Source organism: Muntiacus reevesi, chromosome 9 (assembly GCF_963930625.1).
Source record: "Muntiacus reevesi chromosome 9, mMunRee1.1, whole genome shotgun sequence".
Classification (NCBI taxonomy): domain Eukaryota; kingdom Metazoa; phylum Chordata; class Mammalia; order Artiodactyla; family Cervidae; genus Muntiacus; species Muntiacus reevesi.
In genome coordinates this window covers 63810889-63825724 of record NC_089257.1, presented here as the reverse complement: position 1 = coordinate 63825724, position 14836 = coordinate 63810889, and the positions used below count along the sequence as shown (strand labels likewise).

At 40.2% G+C, this 14836-nt stretch overlaps 1 protein-coding gene and 1 non-coding gene across 7 annotated transcripts in view; one reads left to right on the top strand and one right to left on the bottom strand.

Annotated features, from left to right (window-relative positions):
- RNF214 (ring finger protein 214) overlaps positions 1–13352 on the top strand; it is a 44926-nt gene extending 31574 nt beyond the window's left edge. For 5 of the 6 annotated variants that reach the window (XM_065946221.1, XM_065946220.1, XM_065946215.1 and 2 more), the window contains 9 exons: positions 9289–9385; positions 9637–9725; positions 10282–10372; positions 10575–10673; positions 10861–11237; positions 11372–11504; positions 11717–11821; positions 12098–12193; positions 13096–13352. In XM_065946221.1, coding sequence (XP_065802293.1) covers positions 9289–9385; positions 9637–9725; positions 10282–10372; positions 10575–10673; positions 10861–11237; positions 11372–11504; positions 11717–11821; positions 12098–12193; positions 13096–13161 — 1153 coding nt within the window. In that variant the 3' untranslated portion in view covers positions 13162–13352. The remainder of the gene's footprint in view (positions 1–9288; positions 9386–9636; positions 9726–10281; positions 10373–10574; positions 10674–10860; positions 11238–11371; positions 11505–11716; positions 11822–12097; positions 12194–13095) is intronic. The other variant, XM_065946219.1, reaches the window with a different exon arrangement.
- Positions 388–459, bottom strand: TRNAC-GCA (transfer RNA cysteine (anticodon GCA)). Its single transcript has one exon. It is a non-coding gene; the product is annotated as a tRNA-Cys (tRNA).
- Positions 13353–14836: the final 1484 nt, after the last annotated feature.

The following is a 14836-nucleotide window of genomic DNA, read 5'->3' as shown; positions in this document are numbered from 1 at the left end:
TCAGTGTCTTATCATTTTCAGAGTACAGGTGTTTTCCCTCCGCAGGTAGGCCTATTCCTCGGTATTTTAGCTTTTTGATTTAATGGTAATAAATGGGATTGTTTCCTTAATTTCTCTTTCTGATAGTTCCTTGTTAGTGTATAGAAATGCAACAGATTTCTATATATTAATTTTGTATCCTGCAACTTTACCAAATTCATTGATGAACTCTAGTAGATTTTTGGTGGTGTCCTTAGGATTTTCTGTGTATGAGTGAGTGAGTGAAGTCGCTCAGTTGTGTCTGACTCTTTGCGACCCCATGGACTGTAGCCTACTAGGCTCCTCTGTCCATGGGATTTTCCAGGCAAGGGTACTGGATTGGGTTGCCATTTCTTTCTCCAGGGGGTCTTCCCAACCCAGGGATCGAACCCGGGTCTCCTGCATTGCAGGCAGATGCTTTACCATCTGAGCCACCAGGGAAGCCTTTTCTGTGTATAGTGTCATGTTATCAGCCAACAGTGACAGTTTTACCTCTTTCCTTTCCAGTTTGTATTCCTTTTATTTCCAAAAGTTTAAATTTTGATGAAGTCCAGGTTACCTTTTTTTTTCTTTTGTGGTTCCTGTGTTTTATGTTCCAAGAAATCTATACATAACCCTTTAGTTAGAAGAATGACATTGTTTATATTTTTGTAAGCCTCTTTAATCCTATCTACTTCTCTTTTGCAATATGTTGTTTTGGTTAAAGTCTAGGAAGAAAGTCTGGTGATACACAGGTGTGCAGTTGGAAAAGCAAGGGATATTGTAATAGTATTTTTAATGTTTATTTTTATTTATTTGTTTGTTTGCACTAGATAGCACGTGGGATCTTTATTGCAGCATGTGGTATTTTTCTTTTTAGTTGATGCATGCAGGATCTTTTTTTTTTTTTTTTTTTCAGTTGTGGTATGTTGGATCTAGTTCCCCGACCAGAATCAAACCTGGACCAGAGTGCAGAGTCTTTTTTTTTTTTTTTTAACCAGAGTGCAGAGTCCTAACCAGTGGACCATCAGGAAAGTCCCAATAGCCCTTTTAGATAATTGTGGCTATTCCCTGATAGTGCTCCATAGCTTGACACCTCATAGTTTCTTACAGTTTCGTTGCATTGTGGAATCTGAAAGCACGTCAGTGATTTTGTACAGTTACATTAAAATTCACTGTCTTTACTTGCACTTTGAATGGATAATTATCTATTTTGACTTGGGGAGGAAAACCTTTTCCTTTTACTCTAGTAGGTTCAGTTTCTGAGGACTGTGAATTAAACTGACAAAAGACAGAGTAACAGGAGGAAAAAACCCAGTTTATACATGCAACATGCATTCAGTAGAAGACTCAGTGATGACTAACTCAAAGGAATGGTTAGAATCTGGGGCTTATTGGAAAACAAAAGACTTCCTGAAAGTGGGGAGAAAGGACAACTTTTGGACTTTGGGAAAGATAAATGGGTTTTCAGGAGAACAAGCGGTAGTTCTAAATTTGTGATAATATATATAGGTATGACTGGTTTTTCCATCTCCTTCAGGGCCATAAAATTCCACCAGAGAAGGGCTTTGGGTAGATTTTATTTGCATTCTTTCTTCTGGGAGTAGATCTGCCTTGAAGAGGAATTTATGACAGCCTTATTTCCCAAAAGTTGCTGCTGTTAGCTAGAGAAAGCACTGAGGAGGCTTTTTTCTGCATCTGTTGAACCTTAAATGTCTTCAGCTGAAAATAATCTTTATACCAAATCTGGGGTTCCAGGTGGGTCCTACAGTTGAATTGGTGAAAAATACATTGATAGTTTGGAAAATACTGGTTCAAAGGTATGTAGCTCTACCAAGTATTAATAGATTTTATTATACAGTGTTTAAAGAATCACATTTGTTTATGTCTCTTTTGATCTCATCAGAATAAGTAATGGAAGCCTGGTGGCCCATGTAGACTTTCCAAAAATTTTAAATTTTGCCTGAAAGCTCAAATGTTATTGTTGGCCACAAACACTGTCAGTTGTTTCCTTTGAAATAACAAGAGTTTTTCACTTTCAAGAGCATGTCAGTTGTTCTTTGAGGTAAAAATGATTTTACATGAAAAAAGAGGCTGGTTCAACTTAAACAGGCTCACACATGCTTTTCCTCAAGACAACTGTAGTATTTTGGCACGTAGCATTTCATAAACAGAATATTAAAAATATATGTGTTTAAGGGTTGAGATTTAATAAAATTATTACTTTTGATGGCTTTGTCAAGGCATCCTGAAGTAAAACTGCCCCTCCCCCAACTGCATGTGTGGCAGCAAAGAATACAATGACTGGTAGTGTAGTTTGATGCCACTGACTTCATTTGTGTATGGTGCCAATGTTTGTATCCATTGTAATTTTCATACTAGTAAGTGCAAAGTAAGTGTCCGCACAGTTGTTCTAAGATAAACTATGAGATTCAAAACAGTTATATTCATCTTGGATTATGTCAGCATCACTTGTGTTTGTTACTAAGAATTCATACACGACATCATTGTCAGTGATTAACTGGTGCCAGTGCTAGATGAATATAAACAAAATGGCAGGTCTAATCTTGTCTATGGATTCATCTGTAAGGTAAAATTCTAGTTCTGCTGATGAGATAGTAATCAAGTCTTCAGATTTGCAGCAGAATCTTTAATTTGGTGAATTAAAAGTATATCATTAAAAGAGAGGCATTGCCATGATTTATTTTACTGACTTCATTCAGCAGGCATGTAGCAATGTCAGCTCTACCAAGTTGTGCTTCTCCAGTTAAGGAAGTTCAGTCACTTACCCTAAGGTCGTTCAATGACTTTTTCATTTCTAGATTGAAAGGTGTTAGCAATCTTTAAGAATTGTAAAGATTCATCACATCTACATTTAAAATATTCAACTACTTTAAATTTCGAATGATCTCAAAATGTGACTGTAACTTAACTGGCATAATATAATTAGAAAATGTTCTGTTGCTTAAGATACAGTTAGCTAAATTATTAACATCTATAAAGTCAAGAGAAAGAAAAATGGCTCTTGTCATGCTGTGGTTTCTTATATATAATTTTGCCCAGTTTTTTTTGGAGTAGATTCCTTTCCATGAGTCAGACTCTAGGCCAGTTACATCTATTTTAACAATCTTTAAATGTATGTATTGCAGCTGTGGGTTGAGAAAGTAAGTCTTCTAATCTCCCTGTTTTGAGTCCATGATTTTTTTTTTTTTTTCTTTTTTAATTTTTCGGCTACACCAGGCAACTTGCAGAATCTTAGTTTCCCAACCAGGGATTGAAGCCATGCCCTCAGCAGTCAAAGTGCAGAGTCCTAATCACTGGTTTGCCAGGGAATTCCAGAGTCAATGATTCATTCTTAAATATAAATGAAAAATTATGAATAAATTTTCTTTTATTTTAGAAAAAATAAACTCTAAAATAATACACATTAGATATAATTTAAAAATTTCTGCCACCCTTATGTCAGAGGAGCTTCCCTGATAGCTTAGGTGGTAAAGAATCTGCCTGCAATGCAGGAGATCTTGGTTCAATTCCTGGGTTAAGATATCTGCTGAAGAAGGGATAGTCTACCCACTCCAGAATTCTTGGGCTTCCCTTATGGCTCAGCTGGTAAAGAGTGCGCCTGCAATCTTTACCAGGTGGGAGACCTGGGTTCGATCCCTGGGTTGGGAAGATCCCCTGGAAAAGGTAAAGGCCACCCACTCCATTATTCTGGCCTGAAGAAGTCCATGGACTATACAGTCCCTGGGGTTGCAAAGAGTCGGACACGACTGAGCGACTTTCACTCACTTATGGCAGAAAGCAAAGAGGAACTAAAGAGTCTCTTGATGAAAGTGAAAGAGGAGGGTGAAAAAGCCGGTTTAAAACTCAACAATCAAAAAGCTAAGACCATGGCATCCGGTCCTGTCACTTCATGGCAAATACATGGAGAAACAATGGAAACAGTGACAGAATTTATTTTTGGGGGCTCCAGAATCCCTGCAGATGGTGACTGCAGCCACAAAATTAAAAGATGCTTGCTTCTTGGAAGAAAAGCTATGACAAACCTAGACGGCATATTAAAAAGCAAAGACATTACTTTGCCAGTAAAGGTCCGTATAGTCAAAGCTATGGTTTTTCCAGTAGTCACGTATGGATGTGAGAGTTGGACCATAAAGAAAGCTGAGCACTGAAGAACTGATGCTTTTGAACTGTGGTGTTGGAGAAGACTCTCGAGAGTCCCATGGACTGCAAGGAGATCCAATCAGTCTGTCCTAAAGGAAATCAATCCTGAATATTCATTGGAAAGACTGATGCTGATGCTGAAGCTCCAATACTTTGGCCATCTGATGTGAAGAACTGGCTCATTAGAAAAGACTCTGATGCTGGGAAAGATTGAAGGCAGGAGGTGAAGGGGATGACAGAAGATGAGATGGTTGGATGGCATCACTGACTCGTTGGATATGAGTTTGAGCAGGCTCCTGGAGATGAAGAGGGAAGCCTGGCGTGCTGCAGTCCTTGGGGTTGCAAAGAGTCGGACACAACTGAACAAATGAACTAAACTGAACTGAAAAATTAAGGAGAGTTTTCCCCAAATTTAAAAAGTATTATTGCAAAGCAAAATAACAAAAAGTACTTATTCCTACCTGGTGTGTGGAGAACTTTGAAATTTTACAGTAATGATTTATTGGATAATAATGAGGTTATATCATATATAACTGAAGATAATTATAAGAGCCTAAACAGAAGTACTATGAAGGAAAAAAACTTGAATTATACCCTAAGCCTAGTACCTTAGAAAATGTTAGAAAACATTAGACTACAGAAACATATACTCCACTAACCACTAGAGTGATGATATCATTATATGCTGTGTAGCATCAGGAAAACTCCACTGTAGACTCATGAAAGAGTGAGAGTGAAAAAGGCAAATAAATTTAGTGTTATCATGAAATTAATTTTGCTTTATAGACCAGGCCCTCAAAGGGTTTTGGGGACTGTGGACTCTGTTTCTCAAACTGCTGTTCCAGGTTATTTCTTCCTTATTTAGGGCTCATACTGCCATCTCTATGCCAGTGACACTCTCATCTGTATACCAGCCTGGACTGCTTATATACTGCTTGCCTACCTGGATTCTTTCCTCAGCTTGGTGCTGTCATTCTCTTTGGCCTTTGCACATGCTATTTGATCTGTCCAGAATTTCCTGTTCCTTTTGTTCACTTGGATAATTACTGAATTGTAAGCTGCTTGAGGGCAGGAACTCAATTCAGTTCAGTTCATTTCAGTTGCTCAGTCGTGTCCGACTCTTTGCAACCCCACGAATCACAGCATGCCAGGCCTTCCTGTCCATCACAAACTCCCGGAGTTTACTCAAACACATGTCCATCGAGTCGGTGATGCCATCCAGCCATCTCATCCTCTGTCGTCCCCTTCTCCTCCTGCCCCCAATCCCTCCCAGCATCAGGGTCTTTTCCAATGAGTCAACTCTTTGCATGATGTGGCTAAAGTATTGGAGTTTCAGCTTCACCATCAGTCCTTCCAGTGAGCACCCAGGACTGATCTGCTTTAGGATGGACTGGTTGGATCTCCTTGCAGTCCAAGGGACTCTAAAGAGTCTTCTCCAACACCACAGTTCAAAAGCATCAATTCTTTGGTGCTCAGCTTTCTTCACAGTCCAACTCTCACATCCATACATGACCACTTATATCCCCAGCTTTTTGCAGAAATTCATGGGGTCACAGAATCAGACATAACTGAGTGACTCACACTCTCTTTTCACTTTCCTAGCACTTTGTAGGCTGCTTAGCAGATGTTGAGTTAAATTGAATCACGTAAGAATTCTAGTCTCATAAACAAGTTTGCATTACATCTCAGGGTGAAGTTTTTTTCTGTTTTTGTCTGATCCCATTCATTCTATATTGGTTTGTGTTATTGGATTGGTTGAAAAGTTTGTTTAGGTTTTTCTGTATGATTGTATGGAAAAACTTGAATGAACTTCTTGGCCAACTCAATAGCTTCAGTTCAGAGAAAAGGACTTCATAACCTACCTCAAATTCAGGACAACCAACTCCTGTCTGTATTAACTCATCCACCAGTGTTTGTTTTGTTTCCTTTTGCCTTGTTTGGAGTATAATACATTCTGAAAGGAGGGTATTTGGGCTGAGGACTCAAGATCTTAATTTTTAGTTCTGTCTCTATGTTATTTTATTTATTAAGACACTTAGCATCTGCTTCTCTCCACTTGTGGTGGAAAATATGTTATTCATATATTTTAGTTTCTTTGAAGGAAGATGTTCTAACATCCAAATGATAACTAACATTTATTAAGTTCTTACTATATGTCAGAAACTGTTCTGTTTTACATGTATTAACTCATTTAATCTGCATAATTGCCCTATGTGGAAGATAGATGATTCTATTATCTCCATTTTACTCAAGGAAAGTAAGACACAGAAAGATTAAGTAACTTGCCAGAGGTTGCATAGATAGTAATAGGGTCTGGGTTTGAGCTGTGAGCTATGCTCTTAACTGTTGTAAGAAACTCCCTCACAAATCTAAATATATTACTTTTATCATCAACCTATGTTAGTACACATGTACAGATGCACATTATAATATTTATAATTGTGAAATTAAAAATAACTTGAGAGAATACCTAAGTAAATAATGAGATATATGTATAATGGATAGTTATTTTAAAATCACATTTTTGAAGGATATTTTAATGATATGGAAAAATAGAATGAAAAAGTAACATAAAATCATAGGTTTTGTTTGAAAAACATATGTAATGGATTTATATGTTACATATCCATGTATATGAGCTTCCCTGGTGGCTTAGCAGTAAAGAATCCACCTGCCAGTACAGGAGATTCTGTCCCTGAATTGGGAAGGTCCTCTGTAGAAGGCAATAGCAACCCATTCTAGTATTCTCGCCTGGGAAACCCCATGGGCAGAGGAGTCTGCCGGGCTACAGTCCATGGGGTTGCAAGAGTCAGACACGACTTAGCGACTAAACAACAACAGTATACGTACATAGATATGCACACAATGTTTATTTTAAAAGACTGGAAAGAAGTGTAATAGTGATTTTTTGTAAGTAGAGCAGTTGCAGTTGTAGAGGAATTTGTTGGATGTTCCCCATGTGCTGAGCTCCCTGTTAAATTCTTCATGCGTGTTTCCTCAGCGAGTTCTCCCATCAGAACTGTGACGTAGATTCTACTCGTTTTTCAGATGAAGAAGCTGAGCCTTAGACAGATTAAGTAACTTATTACGGGTCATTCAAGCAGTGAGTACAAGAGTTGGGACATCTGTATTAGACACTCTCTCTTTTTTTAACTTTTTATGTTGTATTGGGACATAGCCAATTAACAAATAATGTTATGATAGTTTCAGGTGAATAGCAAAGGGACTTAGCCTTACATCTGCATATATCCATTCTTCCCCAGACTCCCCTCCCATCCAGGCTACCACATAACATTGAGCAGAATTCCCTGTGCTACAGTACAGTGGGTTCTTGTTCGTTATCCATTTTAAGTGTAGCCGCTTGTACAGTTCATCCCAAACTCCCCAACTGTCCCTTCCCCCCAGACAACTATAAGCTTGTTCGTGAAGTCTCTGAGACCCTCTGCTTTTTAATTGAAGTACAGTTGATTTGTAATGTGTTAGTTTCTGGTGTACAGCAAAGTGATTCAGCTTTACATATATACGTATGTATGTTCTTTTCAGATTCTTTTCCATTATAAATGATTATAAGATATTGAATACAGTTCCCTTTGCTATATAGTAGGACCTTGTTTATCTATTTTGTATAAAGTAGTATGTACCTGTTAATCTTGGGCTCCTAATTTATCAGTCCCTCCCCCTTCCCCTTTGATAGCCATGTTTGTTTTCTGTCTCTGTGAGTCTGTTTCTGTTTTGTAAATAAGTTCATTTTTATAATTTTTTTATATTCCACATATAAGCGGTATCATTTCTCTGTCTGACTTACTTCACTTAGTATGATATACTCTAGGTCCATCCATGTTGCTGCATGGATGGACCATCCGTCCATTCCTTAACATGGATAACATTATTTCATTCTTCTTTATGACTGAATAATATTCCTTTGTGTATATAAACCATATCTTCTTTATCCATCCATCTGTCAGCAGACACTTAGGTTGCATCAGTGTCTTGGCTGTTGTAAATAGTGCTGCTCTGAACTTTGGGGCACATGTTATCTTTTTGAATCAGTAGACTCCGTTTTGTATTTTCTTAACTTTTTATAATCTGTATTTACACGACCAAAAGCAAAATTAAAATTTTAAATTATGCAAATTGCAAACATCTTGGGACCTGCAACAAGTCAGACTTGTATGATCTGGTAGGATTTATTCATTTGAACGATTGATTCCTTAAACTGGTTATGCAAAATAACAACAGCATGGGACTTGAGAGAAGTTAAACCATACATTTAAAGAGTTAAAACATACTCATTGATTTCTATTCTACCAAGGAATTTTTTGACCATCTATTATGGCCAACTGATTTTTTTTTTTCCCTAGCATGGGTTGCAGCTAGTACCCCTTAGTGAAGTGAAATCAGATACATATCTTACAGGCTAGTGACTGTATGATAAGGCTGACCATTTTTATGATTGTCGAAGAATTCCTTAACCATTTTTGTTGTGGTTGCTAGTAGTTCTTTTTGTCTTACTGGATCCCAATGAGATAATGTTGCCACATGCCCAAAAGAAAAGATTTTTGTGTGTGAATTTGTGGGATGACCCCCATTGACATAGTAAGAGACTTTTTCTAATATAAGTGTTACCGTAGTTGACAAATGATTTAGTGAAAGTTAGAGGTATTGGATGAACACTTATAGTCTTTCAGAATAATGTCATTCACAGAAGGCAGCTGACATGTTTTCCTATAATTGTCTCATTGTCAAAGAATATCTAGTAGGCTAAATAGATCCTTGATTGACCCCACAACATATTCTACATATTCTTATGGTAAGAGGATTCTGACTCTTCATTTATTTTTTCACTTGAGGAATATTAGCTATATTAGGAGAATACATCTAACTATAAACCTTTGTCTAACTATTAGAGAATTCTTCTTCTGGCAGGAAGTTTATTTGAGGAGGACAGCACATATAGATTAAGGAAGAATGTGCCCTCTTAGTTGTATCTATTACACGAGTTGACTTTATCAGTCTAAGTTAACTGTAGATAAATACAAATAATGTTTAAAGTGGTCTGAAATTGTATGAACACCCTATATTTGAAAGTAGAAATGTTCACATCTCCATTTGTTTCTTATCTTACAGAGAAGTGTGGGAAATGGAACTGGATAGACTCAAGAATCAAGATGGTGAAATAAATCGGAACATTATGGAAGAGACAGAACGGGCCTGGAAGGCAGAGGTGAGAAGACCCACTGTGTTGAAGGTCTGGATTTTGGGTTTCCAGGTGGTACATACTTTTAGTATGGTATTATACACCAAGCCATATAAGTATCCTACCATACAGCCATTAAACATTGTTTTAGCTATCTAGGGGTAGCTTTGTGTGTATAAAATTAATAAAGCGTGTGTGTGTGTGTGTGTGTGTGTGTATGTGTGTGTGTGTGTGTGTATGTGTGTGTGTGTGTGTGTGTGTGTGTGTGATTTCCTTAGATCTTATCATTAGAGAGTCGGAAAGAGCTGCTGGTATTGAAACTAGAAGAAGCAGAAAAAGAGGCAGAGCTACACCTTACTTACCTCAAGTAAGTACCTCCTGTTTCTAGGGTTTTAATGACCTTACAGTTTTGGGTTTTGGGGGGAATTTCTTTTTAGGGCCAGCTAGTCTGGCACATATACTATCTTCACAGCAAATCATCTTTGTGTGATAGTATTTTGTTCAGTGATTTCTCTTTCAATATTCTAAACTTCCACATTCTTTGGCTCTTCTCTTTCTACAGTTTTATAGTTTTGTCCTTTTTCTTGTATTATTTTGAATTGGATAAACAGTATCTCTTACTCTGTCAAGCATAACAGATATCTTTGGAGATATGTTTCTTATACAGTCATTTGTCCTCTTTCTGCCATGAAGTCTGGAGACCCCTGTGGCATTTTCAGCCAGATGAGAGCCCTCTTTCTCCAGTACTTGGCGTCCATGATGCTGGAGTTAAAGTGAGGCAAACAGCTTAGGACCACAGCCTTCTCCTGTACCTGCCCCAGCCTCTTCTCTGCAGGCCCTTCTCTCTAGCTATTCTTCTGCTATCTGAGAGAGTCAGGAGTGGGACTCTTTAATTCTGTAAATCACTGTTGGTTTCTTGAAAGGTCAACTCCCCCAACACTAGAGACAGTTCGTTCCAAACAGGAGTGGGAGACAAGACTGAATGGAGTTCGGATAATGAAGAAGAATGTTCGGGTAAGTGTAGTGATGGGTGATCATTCGGCTGGAGTCATCTGTGCTCGCACGCTCCTGGCCATAGGGCAGGACCACTTGTAGTGCCCTTAGGGCCTGTTCTACCACTCCTCTTGTCTTCCTGATACAGGATGCTGGTTTCTTTATAGAGAGCCTCACTCAGCTCAGCAGTAGAGGATAACACTAGCTCTTCTTTCTTTTCTAGGACCAATTTAACAATCACATCCAGCTCGTGAGGAATGGGGCCAAGCTGAGCAGCCTTCCTCAGATCCCTACCCCAACCCTGCCTCCACCCCCATCAGAGGTAAGCACGCTCGCTCTGGCGAGTCTACTTTTTCATGTTGGTGGAGGAGCCTAGAATCTTTCACTTGTTTTTATGAAGGTATTGGGTGTCCTTATTTGGTATAAGAAAGAGTTGCTCACTGATTTCAGTTTCCTAAATTTCCATTTTCTTTCTCTCCCTCTTATCTTCCACCTCTTCCTTTCTGCAGACAGACTTCATGCTTCAGGTGTTTCAGCCCAGTCCCTCTCTGGCTCCTCGGATGCCCTTCTCCATTGGGCAGGTCACAATGCCCATGGTTATGCCCAGTGCAGATCCCCGGTCCTTGTCTTTCCCAATCCTGAACCCTGCCCTTTCCCAGCCCAACCAGCCTTCCCCACCCCTTCCTGGCTCCCATGGGAGAAGTAGCCCCAGCCTGGGTTCTCTTGTCGGCCCCCATGGTCCGCATATGCCCCCTGCCGCCTCCATCCCGCCTCCCCCAGGCTTGGGTGGTGTTAAGGCTTCTACTGAAACTCCCCGGCCCCAACCAGTAGACAAACTGGAGAAGATTCTGGAGAAGTTGCTGACTCGGTTCCCACAATGCAATAAGTAAGTATCTTTAAGGATTAATTTAAAAAGTGTTTTCCAGAGAAATATTTATGGGTTAAAATAGGAGAGGTTTCATAGATATTCCCCATGAGGGTAGCACAAAATTTCTCCGCCTCAACATCTCTCTTTCTTAGGGCCCAGATGACCAACATTCTTCAGCAAATCAAGACAGCACGCACGACCATGGCAGGTCTGACCATGGAGGAGCTGATCCAGCTGGTAGCTGCGCGACTGGCAGAGCACGAGCGGGTGGCGGCCAGTGCTCAGGTAAGAGGAGCTGCCTGGGGGAACTCAGACCTGTTGAGATGTTGAGGCAAGAGGCAGATTTCAGAAAAATTGGGGATGAGAAGCAGCATTGCAGCCAGGGGTATCTGGCCTGCTTTCTTCCTTTGCTGGGCTGAGAAATAAATGATTTCCTTTTGTTAATGCCCTGTTACTCAGACGTTCCTCCCTCACTGTGACAACGTTTCTGCCCACAGCCACTTGGTCGGATCCGGGCCCTGTACCCTGCTCCACTGGCCCAAATCAGTACCCCAATGTTCTTGCCTTCTGCCCAAGTTTCATATCCTGGGAGGTCTTCACATGTAAGGCTCTTTTGTTTGAAAACTGTGACGTTGGAAAAGCTGGGGGTGGCGAGGAGGGAGTGGATTTATAGGTAGAGTGCAGGAAGAAACCATTATCTCCTCAGCTGGGTTGTTGGTAGCCCCGGCTGGGAAAATGCAAGTACTCTGTATTTGAACTTTTCTTTCTTTGGTGTAAAATCTTTTTGCTATGTGGAAATTGTATGGAATCATGGGCATAAAAGGCAAGGAGACCCAGAGGTTCCTCCCTCTTTTGACGGTCCCTTCTCTGCTGTGCAGGCTCCAGCCACCTGTAAATTGTGTCTAATGTGCCAGAAACTCGTCCAGCCCAGTGAGCTGCATCCGATGGCGTGTACCCACGTGCTGCACAAGGAGGTGGGTGCTGCAGCCCTCCCTCTTTTTCCGCTCTTCATTTTTGATAGCTGTGATCATCTTAATTTTCTTGAATCTTTTACAGTGTTGATGCTCATCATTAATATCTAAACATAAGGTTTTCAGTAAATCGTGGCTTAAAACATCAGCAGAGTTCAGAATACCGGCAGCTAGGCTCTCTCAGCTTCCTTCTACCCCATTCCCTGGAGGGGACTGGACTGGATAAACAGTTCATACTAGAACACTGAGAGTCACTGTCTTGGAAAATTGACAAAAAGATGTATGTTCTAGTCATTGTTTCAGATGTACCATTGCCAAGAAATTTTGCTTAGGTGACAGGAATGGGATAGGGAACCTGAATATGAAATAAGTAACTCCATTAATAAAATAGTTTGAAGACTCACCTGTTACAGATTATCTTCACAAACTGACAAGTTATTCCTATCTCTTATTATGTTACCAGACAGAGTTAAGTCTCTTAGCACCCGGGATGATTTCCTTTTTACTATTTTGTTTTGTTCATTTTGTTTTTCTAAGAGGTAGAAACTAAATATACATCTAAATTCTTAGGAAGGGAAAACCCTGAATAAGATTTGAGGGCAATGCATATTAGAAGATGGAAGCTCATCTGAGCCTAAATGGATTGTAAGAAGAAGCAAGCCTAGTCAGTCAACAGAAAGCAGCGTCACACTATTATGAGCTGGTTTTTAGTGTTTCCTGTAAAAAAGTCAGGTTCACCTGCTCTGAAGACTCTCCTGGAGGTAAAAGCCAGCCCTTCAGGTCCCCCTGTGAGCTTTTCTGACTTAGTTAGCATTCCGTACATCTTTTGAAAACCTTAATCACACTCTTTCCACTCCTCTCCATCTTTCCAGATCAACCTGAGGTATGTCTTTCTTTCTTTCCAGTGTATCAAATTCTGGGCCCAGACCAACACAAATGACACTTGTCCCTTTTGTCCAACTCTTAAATGACGGACCTGACTGGGGAGGATGAAGAGGAGAAACTGATGTGAACAGGATGCGCGGGTTCCAGATTTCTAAAACTCTATATTTATACAGTGACATATACTCATGCCATGTACATTTTTATTATATAGGTAATGTGTGTATAGAAAGTCTGTATTCAAATGTTCGTAAATGAAAGTATGTATATTATGCAGAAATGGTCTGTCCCCCTCACCTTGCAGTTCCTCTGGGGGAAGCAGATTGTAGGTAAGGTGATGTTTCATTTGGCCTTGAAATTACGATATTCCTGCCTAGGGCTGTTTTCAGATACATGTAAAAACCAGCTAGGAAGCTACTCTTGCTCTGCGGTCACCCTGCTTTGGTTTGGCTCAGCCTCTAGTCCATTTTCTTAAGGCTCATGTATGCAGATTTGAACCCTGGTGCTCACCTGCTGTTCAGCCAGATGCCTTGCTCACTGAAAGCCTCCGGAAGCCTCAGTGCTGTCCAGCCCCTCTCCTCCAAATGGAGAAGATGAGAGTGATTGAGGAAAACAAGATGTAACCCTGACAGTTTGACTTTTCATTTTGAATGTTTTACTGTATTAACACTCATTATTTGTACATGACATTAGGTTTACAAGATAGTCTGTTTTACATCAGCAAAATTCACAGTCCAAGAATAATAGTGTAACCAGGTCCCATTGCCCCCACGCCTCCCACAGACTTCTGTCCACTCTGCCTCCTGGGTAGTCATCTCTTTAGAAACTAGCACAGCCCACAGGTCTGCTCTGGGCCACACCCTCTGTTTCCACCACTGCCTTGGCTTCTGGTCAGGCTCTCACAGACCAAGCTTGTGAAGTCCTCACCTCTTCCCCTTCACTTCCGGTGTCCTGGTCTAGCTATTCCCTCTTCCCCCTGAAGGTTAAGGCAGTTGGTTCACAACCAAGTTGTTTGGTGACCTTGAGTGAGTTCCAGGCAGGCACTGGGGTGAGGAGATGTCTGTGCAAAATTACTTCCAGATTGATCATGGGATATAGGTTTGAATTTTTGAAGCCAGAAAGCTATGGGGACATGTGTCCTGTCAGGGAGAAAATGGAGACCAAAGTAATATGAAGAAGGGAGGTTAGATTTCAAGTTTATAAGTCATTTGTTCTGTGGATATCTAGTTGGAACTGAGTCATTTTTCCACCTCTTTACTGAGCACTTCCAGTTCCTAGGTTTATACTTGGGAAAGCAGAGTTTCTATTAGAGCTTTGAATCTTCTCCTATCCTTTTATCTTTACTCTTAAAGGAAATGACTTCAGGCGAATTCTTTACCAGCTGAGCCAAGATTACTGGCTCAGCTCAGAATACCAGGGAAGTCCAAGAATACTGGAGTGGGTAGCCTATCCCTCCTCCAGGGGATCTTCCCGACACAGGAATTGAACCAAGGTCTCCTGCATTGCAGGCGGATTCTGTACCAGCTGAGCTACCAGGAAAGCCCAAGTAAAAATTAAGCATTAATAAAAACTTAGCTCCAGGGAAAGGATATTATTATATTACCAACAGCTGACTTTTTCCCATTCTTGGACCTGGAAATGCTTACTGGCACTGGCAGCACTTATGAGGGTAGCAAAGACTTTTCCTGTCAGAGCAAATAATTCTCTCCTCTGTGTTTATGTGACTCTTCCTACTTTGTCTTTCACCCTGGCCTGTCAGGTCGT